We start from the raw sequence: 16207 nt of genomic DNA, 5'->3' as shown, positions 1-16207 counted from the left end.
TGGTGGCTCTGGACCAGTATTATTGAATTAAATTAAGCTGCCCTGTCTCACCTCAGCTTGCTGAAGGAGGGAGATAATAATAATAATAATAATAATAATAATAATAATAATAATAATAATAATTTATTTATATCCCACCCTCCCCAGCTGAAGCCGGGCTCAGAGTGGCTAACAACAATAAAATAATACAGCATTCTAAAATCAATTCATTAAAAAATCAGTTCAAATCAAATTAATGGCAACCGTTGGGCTAGAGTTCTGTGAGGAACTTGAGATATGACTTGAGGGGAAGCTGTTTTATTACAAAGTGGTGGATGGTGTTCACAGAGATAATCTTTCTCAAAGCCAACCCCATGTGGTAGGCTGAGCTGTGAGAAAGAGGCTGGGCAGGATCCCTGTGAGAGTTTCATGGCTGAGTCTGGGGGATTTGAACTCGGCTCTTCATAGATGAAAGTATGGCATGAGATTTTGCTACCCTACAAGGCTTTTCTTTTTCCAGGCACGAAAACAGGAAACACCTTCAGTGGGAACCAACACAATGATATTTAACAGAAAGGCAAAAATAAGATGAGCGTGTTGAATGAAAGGCGTGTGTTCCAAAATCCCTGGTTTGGTATCTGGAGAATCCAGTGCACTTAGAAGAACAGCTTTCACTTCAAAGCCACAACACTAACCAAGTTTCTAGTCCTCGGGACTGAAGAAACAGCCTGAAATGATGGAAGCGCTCTCAGGGCTGGCTATGTAGGGGCCGAGGGTAGGATTTCCATTGCTGAGGCGCTGCCCCATGAGAGCCAGTGTGGTATAGTGGTAAGAGTTCAATGGAGATGGCCTAACTCTGACCCTATACAGTCAGCCATGAAACTCCCTGAGTGACCTCGGGACAGCTACTCTCTTCTCTCTCGGCCTAACATACCCCACATGGTTGTCGTGAGGATAAAATGGGAAGAACAAGAAGGGCTGACTTCTCCATCTTGAATTCCTCAGGAGGAGGATAAAGAAATAGCTAGCAGCTGTCGAATAAAACAAGTGCATTTCCAACATCCTTTATTTGAAGTCAGGATCTGGCTTTCCATGAACTCTGCTTGGTGCCCGATGAAGAAAAGTAGATTTTAAAAAAACCAAAACCAACAATTTTTGCAATACAAACCACTGCACAAGACACATACAACAAAAACCATAACACTAACACAATTTGACAATTCAAATTTGAATACTGATATACCTATGACTACACCTTTTTAACAATTTCCCCCCACCTCTCCTCCCCCTACTTCCCACCACTGTCCGCCTTATCGCTTAAATATTCCTTCCAGATTTCTTCATATTTATCCATTCTTAATTTGCGTCGACATGCAATTCCTTCGTATGTAGCTAGTCTGTCCATATTATCAATCCATGTGCTCAATTGAATCTTTTTGCAGCTCTTCCAATTCATCAAAACAAGTTTTTTTTGCTTCCAATATGGCACAGTACATCCATTTTTTTTGACCCCTTGTAATCTCCCACATTTCCGGAATATAATTTAGAATTCAATTCAATTCCCCTAAATAACAATTTCTTTTTATGACTCTTGCTAGAACTATCCTCACCCCACACCAAAATGATCTTATCACGGGGCAGCTAATCATCAAATGTACTGTTTGCATTTTTACTCCCACAGCTCCAGCAGTAGAAAAGTAGATTTAAAAAGCCGCCCGCGCTTTATATAATAGGAAGCGCAAGCGGCGTCAAGGAAGGGTGTCCCGTCAGGAATCTTGCAAGGAGCCCTGCCACTTTATAGAGAGTTATTCCAAGCAGGTGGTGCTGCGGAGCAAGATTGTGGGGAGGGGGAAAGAAGAATCCCCCACCCACCCTCCCGATGTATTTATACCCCCCGCTGGGATCAGCAGACGAAATGGACACCCAAGGGATCGGGTTGCACGAAATCTTGGCCCAGACCCCGCAAGGAGGAGGAGGAGCAGGAGAAGGCGTCCCGGTCTTAAATTAGGGGCTTCCCTTCCCCTCCCAAGGCCGGAGGTGTCACATGTGTCCCGCCTGTCAATGCAGTCGGCTTCTCGCGGCTTGTCCTCCGTGGTTGACATGGACAGCTGTTAGGCTTGGGGGGGGGGGGGAAGAGTTAGGTTAGGTGGATAAAAGTCACCAGCCCCGAAGTTGACGCAAGCGGGCAATGGAAACGACCCACGTCAAGAAGCGGCGGTGGCGTCAGAGCCGATGGCAAAAGGGGTGTGTGCGAAAACCATGGGTTGGCCTCCGCAACTCACAATGTATCACAATTGCAGCATAGCTGTCAACTTTCAGATTTGAAAATAAGGGATCAGCAGCCTCACCTGTCCCAGGGACAGTCTAAGGGATATCTTAACAATCTGGAATAGCAGCGAGAAACGGTGCTGGAATAAGGGAATTTCCCGCAAAAAAAAGAGAAGGTTGACAGCTATGACCAGCAGCAGAGGACGGGGCGGTGGAGTCAATGCTAGGCTGACATGAAGGCACTTGCAGTGGGAACGATTGCCAACTTTATGCTTTTGCCTCCGAGATCCACTCTTGCTCAGAGACAGTGGAAGGAATGGGGCCCTTTCTCTTTGGCTTTATACCCACTTATAAAGGCCCACAATTAGACACCAACCATCCGCGCAGGGCTTATTTAAAAATTATTTATTATGGAACGTGGGTGGTACTGTGGTCTAAACCACCGCGCCTCATGGGCTTGCCAATCAGAAGGCTGGCAGTTCAAATCCCCGCAACAGGGTGAGCTCCCGTTGCTCTGTTCCAGTCAACTTAGCAGTTCGAAAGCACGCCAATGCAAGTAGACAAATAGGTACCACTGCGGCGGGAAGGTAAACGGTGTTTCCATGCACTCTGGCATTTGTCACGGTCCTCCGTGCACCAGAAGTGGTTTAGTCATGCTGGCCACAGGACCCAGAAAGCTGTCTGTGGACAAACGCCGGCTCCCTCGGCCTGAAAGCGAGATGAGCGCTGCTGCAACCTCATAGTTGCCTTTGACTGGATTTAACTGTATGTGGATTTCAAAGCATCCCTGCGCCTTTGAAGGTCCTGGCTCTGTGGACACCACTTGTATTAGTGGACCCAGACGTTTTTCGTTGGCCTCCTCTGGATCACACATTTAAGCCTCCTTCCTGAAGAGCTCCCTGTCCAATGCTTTGCTCTGTCCCCTTTGCAATGTCGTGTGAGCCAAGTGGTAGTCAAGAGGTCTGCCTGCCCTCCCTGGTGTGCCTCTGTGAGATCAGGGCAGCTCGGCCAATGGCCAGCCAGAAGCTGTGCTGCCAACAAATTCCCTTTTGCAGGCTTCAGTATAGTGTTGGGGAATCTCAGGGCTAGGTGCCAAATGCAGCCCTCTGGGCCTCTCGATCCGATCCTCAGTAATCTCTCTAGTCCTCCCTTGAGCACTTTTACCTGGTTGTAATGTGTCTTCCATGGGTGATTGTGCCTTTTGCTTACCTGGAAAGAGACGTGGAACCAGCTGTACAAAGTGGTCACTTTGGACTGGGGCACTGCCCATTACCAGCATGTGGCCCTCAGAAGGCTCCTCATGAGGAAATGTGGCCCTCGAGCAGGAAAAGCTTCCCCAACAATGCAGTAGAGGCTGAACACCAGTGCTGCCTAGAGATTAGTGCTTGGGGTAAATGAAATGTTGCTTCAAGTTCTTACTTTAAAAAACAAAAAAAACCCAAACTTACTTTAGCTGTCTTTGTTTTAAAAAAAAGGGAAAAGCAGGATTTGGGGGCAGGAAACTAGTTTGGGAATTGGTCCAGTTCAGGACTCCATGCAATTGCTTTTCCTTTGCAAATACTAAAAGAAAATTGGCCAGGGTGAAGCAAGCTTTTCAAAAGCAGTGTTGTTCATGTTTGGTGCAGTTCGATTGTTGGACTACGACTAGGGAGACCCGGGTTCAAATTTCCATTCAACCACAGAAGTTGCGCGAGCGTGCACACACACACACACACACACACTTTCTCTTGCAATCCAGCCTACGTACCAGGGTTGTTGTGAAAGGCAGTCTCTATGCAGTGAAACAAAATCAGAGACTGTAACCAACAAAGGAAGTAACCAGACAATGTAACCTGCGTTCATATCCCCCCTTTTTTAAAAATATAAACCATTCTATATACAGTACGTGGTAAAAAATAAATTTTGCTCTTGAATGAGTGGTCCCTGAATGTCCAACCAATAGCACATTTCCAAGGGTATCCCCTCAGAAAGTAAGTAACAATGTTGTCAAGATGGAGTCAGTGCAGGAGGTTCCTCTTCGTCAGAGTCAAATTCCACATTCTCGTCTTTTACCCATTTGCCAGAACCATCTTGGACCCAACCGGAACTGCCAGAGAAGGGAAGGAAATAAACACATCTGAGAAAGGGATGCTCATTTTTCTGGAATAATAGATCTAAGCACACTTGCAGAGTACAATATTAAACTGCACTGCCGTACACCATGGCTGAGATACTTCTGTAACGTTTAAGTGCAAGACAGCTGTGTAACATTAATTAAAAGTTTCCTGTTCAGAACACACAAAGAAGCTGCCTAATGCAGAGTTAGACCAGCAAGCTCTGTGTTGTCTATGCTGTCAAACATTGGCTCTTGAGGGTTTCGGGTAGTTTCTCCCAGCCCTATCTGGAGACGCCAGCTGCAGGCGGTGCTTTACATCACTCAGTTTCTCCTTTTTTCCTAGTACAGTGGTACCTTGGGTTACATACGCTTCAGGTTACATATGCTTCAGGTTACAGACTCCGCTAACCCAGAAATAGTACCTCGGGTTAAGAACTTTGCTTCAGGATGAGAACAGAAATCGTGCGGCGGCGGTGCGGCAGCAGCAGGAGGCCCCGTTAGCTAAAGTGGTGCTTCAGGTTAAGAACAGTTTCAGGTTAAGAACGGACCTCCGGAACGAATTAAGTACTTAACCCAAGGTACCACTGTATATAGACATAATATTATAAAAAGCAATAAAACAAGGCTGAGCTTGCCAACAGAAAGCTTTTGTTTAAGAGCACAATAGCCCTTAAAAGCTTTTAATTAAGAGTACAGTAGCCCTTAAAAGCCTTAATAGTGCTTTGCCTGTGTCTACACTGGAAGGGATGCATTGAAATCGAACTTTATAGTAAAACCTGATCACCCTCCCCTGCAAAACCAGGTCTTGAAACAAAGAAAACAGTGCAGACGCAACTTTGCTCCCCTGATGCTTTTCGGCTCCTAGCCTGCAAATCTAGTACCTGTGATCCCACCACTTAGTTAACACATCTTCTGGGCAACCTCTCACCTACCTTTTCAGCCTCAGATAGTGTTCCAAAGCCCGGCGCTTCTCCGGGGTAACATCACCAGCGTCAGAATGAGGTGCTGCACCGTGAGGCGCTTTCCTTTTGTGGCTACGCTCCTTTCTCAGAGCTGCAGATCTTTTCAGCGATTCTGGAGTCAAGAGAGATTTATATTTAGGAGTTGGATCTCCTTGCTCACTGGCAACTTGGGACGGGGTTGGCACCTGTAAAATCCTGCCCACTTCACAATAACAACTGCAGATGAGGCAATTGTGTCCACATCTGCAGGTCCTTCTGGATTGATTTGGGAGTGTAGATCAGAAGAGGAAGTTGAAAGGCACTCCTGGCTTGCCAGCAGCACATGTGAAACGGATCTAGGGGTTTTAGCAAACCACAAGCTTAACACGAGTCAACAGTGTGATGTGTGCAGAGGAGGGCGACCAAGATGGTAAAGAATCTGGAGACCAAGTCTTATGGGAGTGGCCGCCGGGACCACACAACACTGGTCTGAGAGATCTGCATTGGCTCCCAGTATGTTTCCGAGCACAATTCAAAGTGTTGGTGCTGATCTTTAAAGTGCTAAACGGCCTCAGTCCAGTATACCTGAAGGAGAGTCTCCACCCCCATCGTTCTGCCCGGACACTGAGGGCCTTCTGGCGGTTCCCTCATTGCGAGAAGTGAGGTTACAGGGAACCACCCTGTGGAACGCCCTCCCTTCAGATGTGAAGGAAATAAGCAGCTATCTTATCTTTAAAAGACATCTGAAGGCAGCCCTGTTTAGGGAAGTTTTTAATATTTAATACTGTATTGTTTTTAACACGTGATTGGAAGCTGCCCAGAGTGGCTGGGGAAACTCAGCCAGATGGGCGGGGTATAAATAATAAATTATTATTATTATGAGGACAGTTGAACCTGCAGTTTAATCTGCAGAAAAAAGCCTGAAAGGTGACATGACAGCCGTCTTCAAGTACATGAAGGGCTGTTACATGGAAGATGAAACGAGCTTGTTTTCTGCTGCTCTAGACAAGAACGGACATTCCAACGAAACCTTAGAACAAATTTCTGATGGCAAGAGCTGTTCAACCGTGGAACGAACTCCCTTAGAAAGTTGTGGACTCTCCTTCTTTGGAGGTTATTAAACAGAGGTGGGGTGGCCCACCTGTCAGTGCTTCTTTAATAATAATAATAATAATAATATTTTATTTATACCCCACCCTCCCCAGCCAAGACCGGGCTCAGGGCGGCTAACAACCAATAATAAAAACAAGTTGATTAAAATACAATTTAAAAGATTAAGATACAATATTAAAACAATTAGGGAGCAATCTCATCATAGGAGAAGGGAAAAAGAAAAAGGGGGAGGGAATCAAACGGATTCTGAGCCAAAGGCCAGGTGGAACAACTCTGTCCTACAGGCCCTGTGGAAAGAAATCAGATCCTGCAGGGCCCTGGTCTCATGAGACAGAGCATTCCACCAGGCCGGAGCCAGTGTTGAGAAGGCCCTGGCTCTGGTTGAGGCTAATCTAACTTCCTTAGAGCCCGGGACCTCTAGGGTGTTGCTATTTATGGACCTTAAGGTCCTCCGTGGGGCATACCAGGAGAGGCGATCCCGTAGGTACGAGGGCCCTAGGCCGTGAAGGGCTTTAAAAGTCAAAACCAGCACCTTAAATCTGACCCTGTACTCCACCGGGAGCCAATGCAACTGGAAAAGCACTGGGTGAATATGCTCCCATGGCAGAGACCCCATGAGGAGCCTCGCTGCAGCATCCTGCACCCACTGGAGTTTCTGAGACAGCTTCAAGGGCAGCCCCACGTAGAACGAATTACAGTAGTCAAGCCTGGAGGTGACCGTAGCATGGATCACTGTGGCCAGGTTGGGGCGGGAAAAGTAAGGGATTCCTTAGCTGTGATACCTGTGTTGAAAGGAGTTGGAATAGATAACTCTTGGGGGCCTTTTCCAACTCTACAATTCTATGATTCTACACTGGCAGTGGGGATTTAGCCTGGGGGCTTTTGCATGCAAAACAGTGCTCTATGGCTGAGGTACAGCCTGAAACCAATGAGGAAACACCACAACCAAACTGCTCCAAAGCAATTTTCTACCTGATGTGGAAGTTGCGCACCCAGGCAAATCCACAGCAGAAGTGGCTTCTGGCAAAGGCAGTCTATGTTCTTCTGCATGAACGGAGTTCTTGGGTTTTGATGGCTCATTTTCTTCAGACTCTCTGGAGCTTGCATCTGTCCTTGAGGTACTGGGGGCAATGTCACTTCCTGCCACCCTGTGCCAAATAAATCAGTCATGTTGAGGCCTTGTAGAAAGTCATCTTCCTTATATTATTGTTGCTAATAATAATAATAATAATTTATTATTTATACCCCGCCCATCTGGCTGGGCTTCCCCAGCCACTCTGGGCAGCTTCCAACCAAATATTAAAATACAGTAATGCATCAAACATTAAAAGCTTCCCTATACACGGCTGCCTTCAGATGTCTTCTAAATGTCTGGTGGTAGTTGTTCTCTTTGACATCTGGTGGGAGGGCGTTCCACTGGGCGGGCGCCACCACCGAGAAGGCCCTCTGCCTGGTTCCCTGTAACTTGGCTTCTCGCAGTGAGGGAACCGCCAGAAGGCCCTCAGCGCTGGACCTCAGTGTCCGGGTAGAACGACGGGGGTGGAGACGCTCCTTTAGATATACTGGACCTTCGGATATACTTCTTCAGATATACTTGTTGTTATTATTATTGAGATTCAATGCAGTGTAGTGGTTAAAGCACTGTTTCTCAAACTTAGGTTCTCAGCTCTTGTTGGACTACAACTCCCATCATCCCTACTAAGCAGGACCAGTGGTCAGGGATGATGGGGGTTGTAGTGCAACAACAGCTGGGGACCCAAGTCTGAGAAACACTGGCGCATGTTGGTCTGGGGTTCAAATCCCCCACCTGGCCACTACTTCTCAGCCTAAACTAGGGTTGTTATGGGGTTTAAATGGGGGGGGGGACCACATATACTACCTTGAGCTCCTTTCAGAAAAAGGATATAGATGCCATAAATATTAATCAGACATTATCTAAAGGTTTCAAAGCAACTTAAATACATAAATTTAAATGCATTGTACAGAAAGAAATAGTCTGTGTAACAGCAACCAGAAGCGTCAGCTGCACACTAGTAAATAATAAATATAAATAATAATGTTTTATTTATTTAGTAACACAGTAACAACATCTTAGACTATCAAAAGGCTCGGGACGAAATGGTAAACCTTTACCTGGTACAAAAAAAAATGTCAGTGAAGGTGCCAGGTGGACTTCGCTGGGGAGAGGATTCCACAGACAAGGAGCCACCATTGAAAAGGCACCGCTCTCCCTTGTCACAATCCTCTGAGCCGGCCTCAGAGAGGGAACCTAGGGAAGTTCCTCAGAAGGAGATCTAAGGCCACCGGGTGCCACTTCCCAGCCAACGGGGAACATGGACACCATCCGAATTAAAGTTCACGGGGCCACGGTTTGAGAGCAAAGCACGTTACCTGTTTCGCCGGCAGCAGCTGCTATAAGGGACATTTTTCAGCAAAGCGTTGTGGGCGATCTTCCTGGTCTCCACAAGCAAAGGTGCAGGGCCTGGACTCACCTAAAGAAGGAGGGTTAATCAATTTATTTATGAGTATTTTCTTATGAAATGTCTCAAATCAATCTAGCAATAAAATCATCAACACTAAAAACCACAAACACATTTTGTACATGAAAACGTAGCCTAGTAGCAGAGCACCTTCTTTGGAGAGCGGCTGCCAATCAGTGTAAGCAAGACTAGAGGGATCTGGCTGTATACAGCAGGCTCCTCTGTTCCAATTTATATCGACCCTTTCTTTAGAACCACGGAATCATATTGACTTTAAAGGGCAAACTATAGCTTAGTGGCAGATCTTCCATGCTAAGGTTGCTTTCCGAAAGTCTTGCTGAAGTCTGTGGGACTCATGAGCCCAGGATTGCAGTGGAAGAAAACTCAGCCAACACAGAGGCTGCCATTCTAGTTTGCAATTCTTAGCAACTAAGAAGCGGCAAGGAGCATGCAGACTTACCTGGGCACCAGTTTCTTCTGCTCGGAGGTACGCCTGGTGGCGGCGTTTCTGGACCTCGCTCTCGAGCGAACGCTTCTTCCCATAGAACTTCTGCAAACCTTTTACAAAGCGAGAGACAGAAGAACATGGCAGGGTCTCGGTTCAAATCTCTGGGCTGCCTTGGTTAAATCAAAATCTCTATCTACGCCTCAGTCTTCCTCATCTGTAAAATGGGACCAGACATCCTTACTTGACCATTGTGAGGATGAACGAAACTACTGCAAATTAAAAGTGCCGCAGAATAACTGCGGCAATAATTAAAAACAAACCCAAGATGGGCAGTCACACAACAAAGTGGCTGGTGATGTTAATTTTCAGCCACCCTTTGACCTCTCCAATTTTGGTACCGGGTAGCACACCTTTCCTCGCACACAGATCCCTTCTTTTACTACCCTGAGCAGCAAACTGAGCAGTGCCTGAAAACCAATGGAGCAATGAGAGCAGGGAGATGGCTTAGCTCCCCCACCACAACGGTGCTCTTAGCAACGTGGTATAAACCTTGGATATTATCTGCTCAGAAGGTTGGATGAGGGAGTATGGGGGCATTGAGGGCTCAATAAAAGCTTCTGCAAACTTACTGATGAGGTGCTTCTTTCCAGAACGGTGGACCGTGAGCATGTCAAGAGTGTCAAAAACTGGACGGTGGAAGCAGACAGTGCAGGCATATCTGCTGGGGCGAAGGAACGAGCAAAGAGAATTGAATTAGAACTTACTCCATTGCACTCAGTGGGGCAGCCTTAGCCCCATTCAATCTGTGGGACGGAGTTCTAAGCAGGCTTGTTACAACACTGCTCTGTAAATAAATCATGACAAACATGCTAGAACAGTTGTGATCTTGAGTATCTTTCTCTTTACTTTTTCCAATAATTCTTTTTTCCAATAATTCATTACCCATTTTCTATAATACTTTAATTATCCATATGGTTTTTAAATCTTTTTTTGAAGCGCGCACATACACACACACAGAGAGATATTGTGTCAGTGTGGTGTAGTGGTTAAGAGCAGTGGACTCATAATCTGGTGAATCGGGTTCGATTCCCGGCTCCTCTACATGCAACTGCTGGGTGACCTTGGGCTAGTCTCTCAGCCTCACTCACCTTACAGAGTGTTTGTTTTGGGGAAGGAAGGGAAAGGAGATTGTTAGCCGCTTTGAGACTCCTTAAAGGTAAAGGGACCCCTGACCATTAGGTCCAGTAGTGGCCAACTCTGGGGTTGCGGTGCTCATCTCGCTTTACTGGCTGAGGGAGCCGGCGTACAGCTTCCGGGTCATGTTTACCTTCCCGCCGGAGCGGTACCTATTTATCTACTTGCACTTTGTGCTTTTGAACTGCTAAGTTGGCAGGAGCAGGGACTGAGCAACAGGAGCTCACCCCGTCACGGGGATTTGAACCACCAACCTTCTGATCGGCAAGTCCTAGGCTCTGTGGTTTAACCCACAGCGCCACCTGCATCCCTGAGACTCCTTAGGGTAGTGGTAAAGTGGGATATCAAATCCAAACTCCTCCTCTTCTTCTCAAACAACTCTGCTTAATTTAAAACAGCTTAGGGCCACTGTCTTGGCTGCAAATGGGGTGTTAATAAAAATGAAAACTATAAATCACAATACCCTCTTCCTCTACTCCATGTATTCTAACTAAAATTGACTTATGAACCACATGCCGTAAGAGAGCCAGTTTGGTGAGAGCTAAACTGTGGTATCTTTCTTTTTGCTGCCCTGCTACATTAGCCATCTGGGATTGGGGAGCATGTGCAGAGTGCCCAGTTTGTTCTAACTGCCCACTGTTAGCTGTGCATCAAAGCTGCACCATCTGTTATCAATCAATGAAGATAACAATGGTGTATCCAGTGTTCTTTAGCTCTGACCTGCCATCTCTCAGCAGCAAAGCTTCATCCTCAGGGATATAATTGGCCAAGAGGTCAGCAACTCTTCTTTTCTGGAAATGAATAAAGGAAGAGAAATATTTCACCTGGGTTTAGCTACAGGCAAAGTCACAGAAGTAGGGAAGAATTAGGGGTGTGAGCCCACTGGGTCTCAAAAAAGGGAGAAGAGAATTGGAGATGGGGGCTTTGGGCAGAAATTCTGGAACAGGGACCATTTGCACAGTGCTAGGACTGGGATCCTATGCAGAGTCCACAGTGACTGGGAGCATGTACAGAGCGCAGCTGCTTTCTCCTGGGGCAGGGAGAACATGCAGAGCGGCTCAGCTTGCTCTCTAGGCCTGGTATGATATTTACGTTTTCTAAATCATTCAGGAAGAAATAGAGGCAGTGAGATTTTACTTTCTTGGGCTCCATGATCACTGCAGATGATGACAGCATCCACGAAATTAAAAGACGCCTGCTTCTTGGGAGAAAAGCAATGACAAACCTAGACAGCATCTTAAAAAACAGAGACATCACCTTGCCAACAAAGGCCCCTATAGTCAAAGCTATGGTTTTCCCAGTAGGGATGTATGGAAGTGAGAGCTGGGCCATAAAGAAGGCTGATCACAGAAGAATTGATGCTTTTGAATTGTGGTGCTGAAGGAGACTCTTGAGAGTCCCATGGACTGCAAGAAGATCAAACCTCTCCATTCTGAAGGAAATCAGCCCTGAGTGCTCACTGGAAGGACAGATCCTGAAGCTGAGGCTCCAAGACTTTGGCCACCTCAGGAGAAGAGAAGACTCCCTGGAAAAGACCCCGATGTTGGGAAAGATGGAGGGCACAAGGAGAAGGGGACGACGGAGGACGAGATGGTGGGACAGTGTTCTCGAAGCTAGCAGCATGAGTTTGACCAAGCTGCGGGAGGCAGTGGAAGACAGGAGGGCCTGGCGTGCTCTGGTCCAGGGGGTCTCGAAGAGTTGGACACGACTAAACGACTAAACAACAACAACAGCAAATCATTCAGAGACCTCTGAGTCTGAGCCAGTTGGTTGTGTGGCGGTTAGAATGTCGAACTGGGACCCGGGAGAGACCAGGGTTCGAATCCTGCTCAGCCACATGAAACCCATTGTGTGACTTTGGACGAATCCCTGCCTCTCAGCCTAACCTCCTTTGCAGGGATTCAACTAAGGTTACCAGATGTCCCTGTTTCCCGGGGACAGTCCCCGGATTTACAAATCAGTCCCCTTACAAAATCCATTGAAGCTGAAAAGTGTCCCCAGACTCATTGAAAAAAATCTGGCAACCTTAGATTAAACGAGGAAGGGGGAAACCATGTCCAAGCCACCTTGAACTCCTTGGAGAAAGAAGTGGAACAGAAATGCAACAAATAAATAATAATAAATAAACAAGAGACTAAAAAACCTAGCAACGACAACGACAACAAACTGGGAGGTTGTGCAGATTTTTTTTGGGGGGGTGGGGAATTCATCATGCGAAAGGCGGGGCTGTATGAATCCCAAGCCGGAATTAAGATTGCTGGAAGAAATATCAACAACCTCAGATATGCAGATGACACAACCTTGATGGCAGAAAGTGAGGAGGAATTGAAGAACCTTTGATGAGGGTGAAAGAGGAGAGCGCAAAATATGGTCGGAAGCTCAACATCAAAAAAACGAAGATCGTGGCCACTGGGCCCATCACCTCCTGGCAAATAGAAGAGGAAGAAATGGAGGCAGTGAGAAATTTTACTTTCTTGGGCTCCATGATCACTGCAGATGGTGACAGCAGCCACGAAATTAAAAGACACCTGCTTCTTGGGAGAAAAGCAATGACAAACCTAGGCAGCATCTTAAAAAGTAGAGACATCACCTTGCCAACAAAGCTCTGTATAGTTAAAGCTATGGCTTTCCCAGTAGTGATGTATGGAAGTGAGAGCTGGACCACAAAGAAGGCTGATCGCCGAAGAATTGATATTTTGAATTCTGGTGCTGGAGGAGACTCTTGAGAGTCCCATGGACTGCAAGAAGAACAAACCTCTCCATTCTGAAGGAAATCAGCCCTGAGTGCTCACTGGAAGGACAGATCCTGAAGCTGAGGCTCCAAGACTTTGGCCACCTCAGGAGAAGAGAAGACTCCCTGGAAAAGACCCCGATGTTGGGAAAGATGGAGGGCACAAGGACGAGATGGTTGGACAGTGCTCTCAAAGCTACCAACACGAGTTTGACCAAACTGCGGGAGGCAGTGGAAGACAGGAGTGCCTGGCGTGCTCTGGTCCAGGGGGTCACGAATAGGCGGACACGACTAAACGACTCAACAACAACAAGATCCCTTGAATGCCTTTTGAACCCCCCCCCCCAATCTTCCCCTCCACTCACCTTGAGCACATTGAGCTGGCTGGGGTCGTCTCCCTCCCTCTTGAAAGACATGGTGCGCCCCCTTCACTCCTTCAGGCTCCGAAGACTGAGCAAGGAGCAGGAGGACTCCTCCAACACTTCCTGTTTTGGCCTCCAGAACTACAACCCCCAGCATGCACCTGGATGCCGGTCTCTTGCCTCCCTTCCCTTCCCAAGCAATCAGGATTCAGGGATTTCCTAAGCAGGCTTGCGCAGCCAACGAAAATGGAGCACGCGCAAAACTCGATTTCCCAGCATGCCGCACGGCTTTCAGCTCCATAAACCAGGCATGGCCAAACTTGGCCCGCTAGCTGTTTTGGGACTACAATTCCCATCATCCCTGACCACTGGTCCTGTTAGCTAGGGATGATGGGAGTTGTAGTTCCAAAACAGCTGGAGGGTCAAGATTGGCCATACCAAATGTAAATGTTATCAGAGAAGGGGCGAGGTAGAATCTGAAAAAAGGAAGGAAGGAAGCCTAGTAAAGACATGTATCAACCATCTATCAATGATATTAGATGATAACATATATATTTAATATAATATATTTAATTAATATATTCTAAATATATATTTAAATCCACCCTGGCTTTTAAAGTGTGTTTTAAATCAGAACTGCAAATTACATTATGCTGTTTCTCTATAAAGGAATTGTTTGAAGGTGGGGTTTTTTGTCCTTTTTTGATATTTATTATTGTCTTTTTACTGGGGTATTGTTGTTTTGTAAGTATGCCCATTGATGGGACCATATTTGTAGCCTGATGAAGAGTTGGATCTAACTAGTGTCGTCCTCAGAGCTAACCCAGTGAAAAAACTTAAAATTAGCCATGTTGGTCAACTTCAGAGGGGCTACTCTGCTAAAAAAACACCCAACCACCTTTGAGTGAATATAACCAAGCTTACTCTCAGGTAAGTGTGTAAGGAAAGTGCAACATAAAAGCCCCAGGAGAGGCTGGTTGCTAGATCAGGCCAAGGGGAGGGCTCTAGTCCAGTGTGCTGTTCTCACGGTGGCCAAATGCTCCTATGAACTTTGTAATGCAGATAGACTGACTCTGGATCTGGAGGTTCCATAAGGCCCCCCCAAGCAGGCCGTGTATAATTTGACTTATTTCATAGCACTGATAAAGGACGTGGGTGGCGCTGTAGTCTAAACCACTGAGCCTCTTGGGCTTGCCGATCAGAAGGTTGGCGGTTCGAATCCCCAGGACGGGGTGAGCTCCCGTTGCTCAGTCCCTGCTCCTGCCAACCTAGCAGTTTGAAAGCACACCAGTGCAAGTAGATAAATGGGTACTGCTCCGGTGGGAAGGTAAACGGCGTTTCCGTGTGCTGCTCTGGTTTGCCAGAAGCGGCTTAGTCATGCTGGCCACATGACCTGGAAGCTGTATGCCAGCTCCCTCGGCCAGTAAAGCGAGATGAGTGCCGCAACCCCAGAGTCGGCCGTAACTGGACTTAATGGTCAGGGGTCCCTTTACCTTTACCTTTATAGCACTTGATATCCCACTTGATTGTAAAACAAACAAACCTCCAAGCGGTTTAGGAAAAGAATAAAGCAATTAAATTATCAGTTTTTTTTAAATTAATAAAACCAAGTATTTAAAACATTCAAAATATAATTAAAGCCAATGGTAAACTAAAAAAACAAACAAACAAAACCAGATTAGAATGCATGCCATCATTCTACATATGTGGATAATTTTATACACTTCTATCGTGTTGCCACTTCTCCAAACTAAAAGTCCCCAAATTTGCAACCTTTCTTTCTGCAGTTGCTTTGACCATTGTTGTTGTTGTTTAGTCGTTTAGTCGTGTCCACCTCTTCGTGACCCCCTGGACCAGAGCACGCCAGGCACTCCTGTCTTCCACTGCCTCCTGCAGTTTGGTCAAACTCATGCTGCTACTAATTTTGTGACTGCTGTCACCATCTGCAGTGATCATGGAGCCCAAGAAAGTAAAATCTCTCACTGCCTCCATTTCTTCCCCTTCTATTTGCCAGGAGGTGATGGGCCCAGTGGCCACGATCTTCGTTTTTTTGATGTTGAGCTTCAGACCATATTTTGCGCTCTCCTCTTTCACCCTCATTAAAAGGTTCCTTAATTCCTCCTCACTTTCTGCCATCAAGGTTGTGTCATCTGCATATCTGAGGTTGTTGATATTCCGGCAATCTTAATTCCGGTTTGGGATTCATCCAGCCCAGCCTTTTGCATGATGAATTCTGCATATAAGTTAAATAAGCAGGGAGACAATATACAGCCTTGCCGTACTCCTTTATCCAAACTAAAAGCCCCCAGATTTGCAACCTTTCTTTCTGCAGTCCCTTTGACCATCAGAAGTCCTTATGAGAATCTTTTTGAAAAAAAGCCATTAACTGGCTGGACTACAATTCCCAGCTCCCCGTGGGCGAAATACCCCAAAATGCAACAGGGGTGAAGCTGCCGCCCCCTTTGGAAGCTCAGCCTTTGTTTTTCTGCTCCTGGAAGACTACAACTCCCGTCATGCTGCGGGAGGGACTTGCCTCAAAGCAGGGAGCATGATGGGAAATGTAGTCACGCGCCCTCCCCAGGCTCCCTTCCACCCC

The 16207-nt window shown here is 46.6% G+C and overlaps 1 protein-coding gene across 1 annotated transcript; it reads right to left on the bottom strand.

The window, feature by feature from the left end:
• Positions 1-4133: 4133 nt before the first annotated feature.
• Positions 4134-13775, bottom strand: SCNM1 (sodium channel modifier 1). Its single transcript, XM_083477360.1, has 8 exons — positions 13615-13775; positions 11239-11309; positions 9954-10042; positions 9337-9434; positions 8788-8888; positions 7369-7544; positions 5275-5416; positions 4134-4333 (listed from the first exon to the last, which is right to left on the bottom strand). Exons 1-8 carry the CDS (start codon positions 13663-13665, stop codon positions 4234-4236), a joined length of 828 nt encoding a protein of 275 aa, XP_083333486.1. The 5' UTR covers positions 13666-13775; the 3' UTR covers positions 4134-4233.
• Positions 13776-16207: the final 2432 nt, after the last annotated feature.

Source organism: Podarcis liolepis (assembly GCF_965112155.1).
Source record: "Podarcis liolepis genome assembly, chromosome: 15".
Taxonomy (NCBI): domain Eukaryota; kingdom Metazoa; phylum Chordata; class Lepidosauria; order Squamata; family Lacertidae; genus Podarcis; species Podarcis liolepis.
Note: the sequence above shows the minus strand (reverse complement) of the source record. Positions and strands in the feature narration are given on the sequence as shown.

Coding starts and splice junctions, on each gene's coding strand:
- SCNM1 (XM_083477360.1), bottom strand. CDS start 13,665: ATGTCTTTCAAGAGGGAGGGAGACGACCCCAGCCAGCTCAATGTGCTC. Junction 8,889..9,336: donor CAGAAGAAACTGGTGCCCAG/GTAAGTCTGCAT, acceptor CTCCTTCTTTAG/GTGAGTCCAGGCCCTGCACC. Junction 4,334..5,274: donor CACTATCTGAGGCTGAAAAG/GTAGGTGAGAGG, acceptor CTTCTCTGGCAG/TTCCGGTTGGGTCCAAGATG.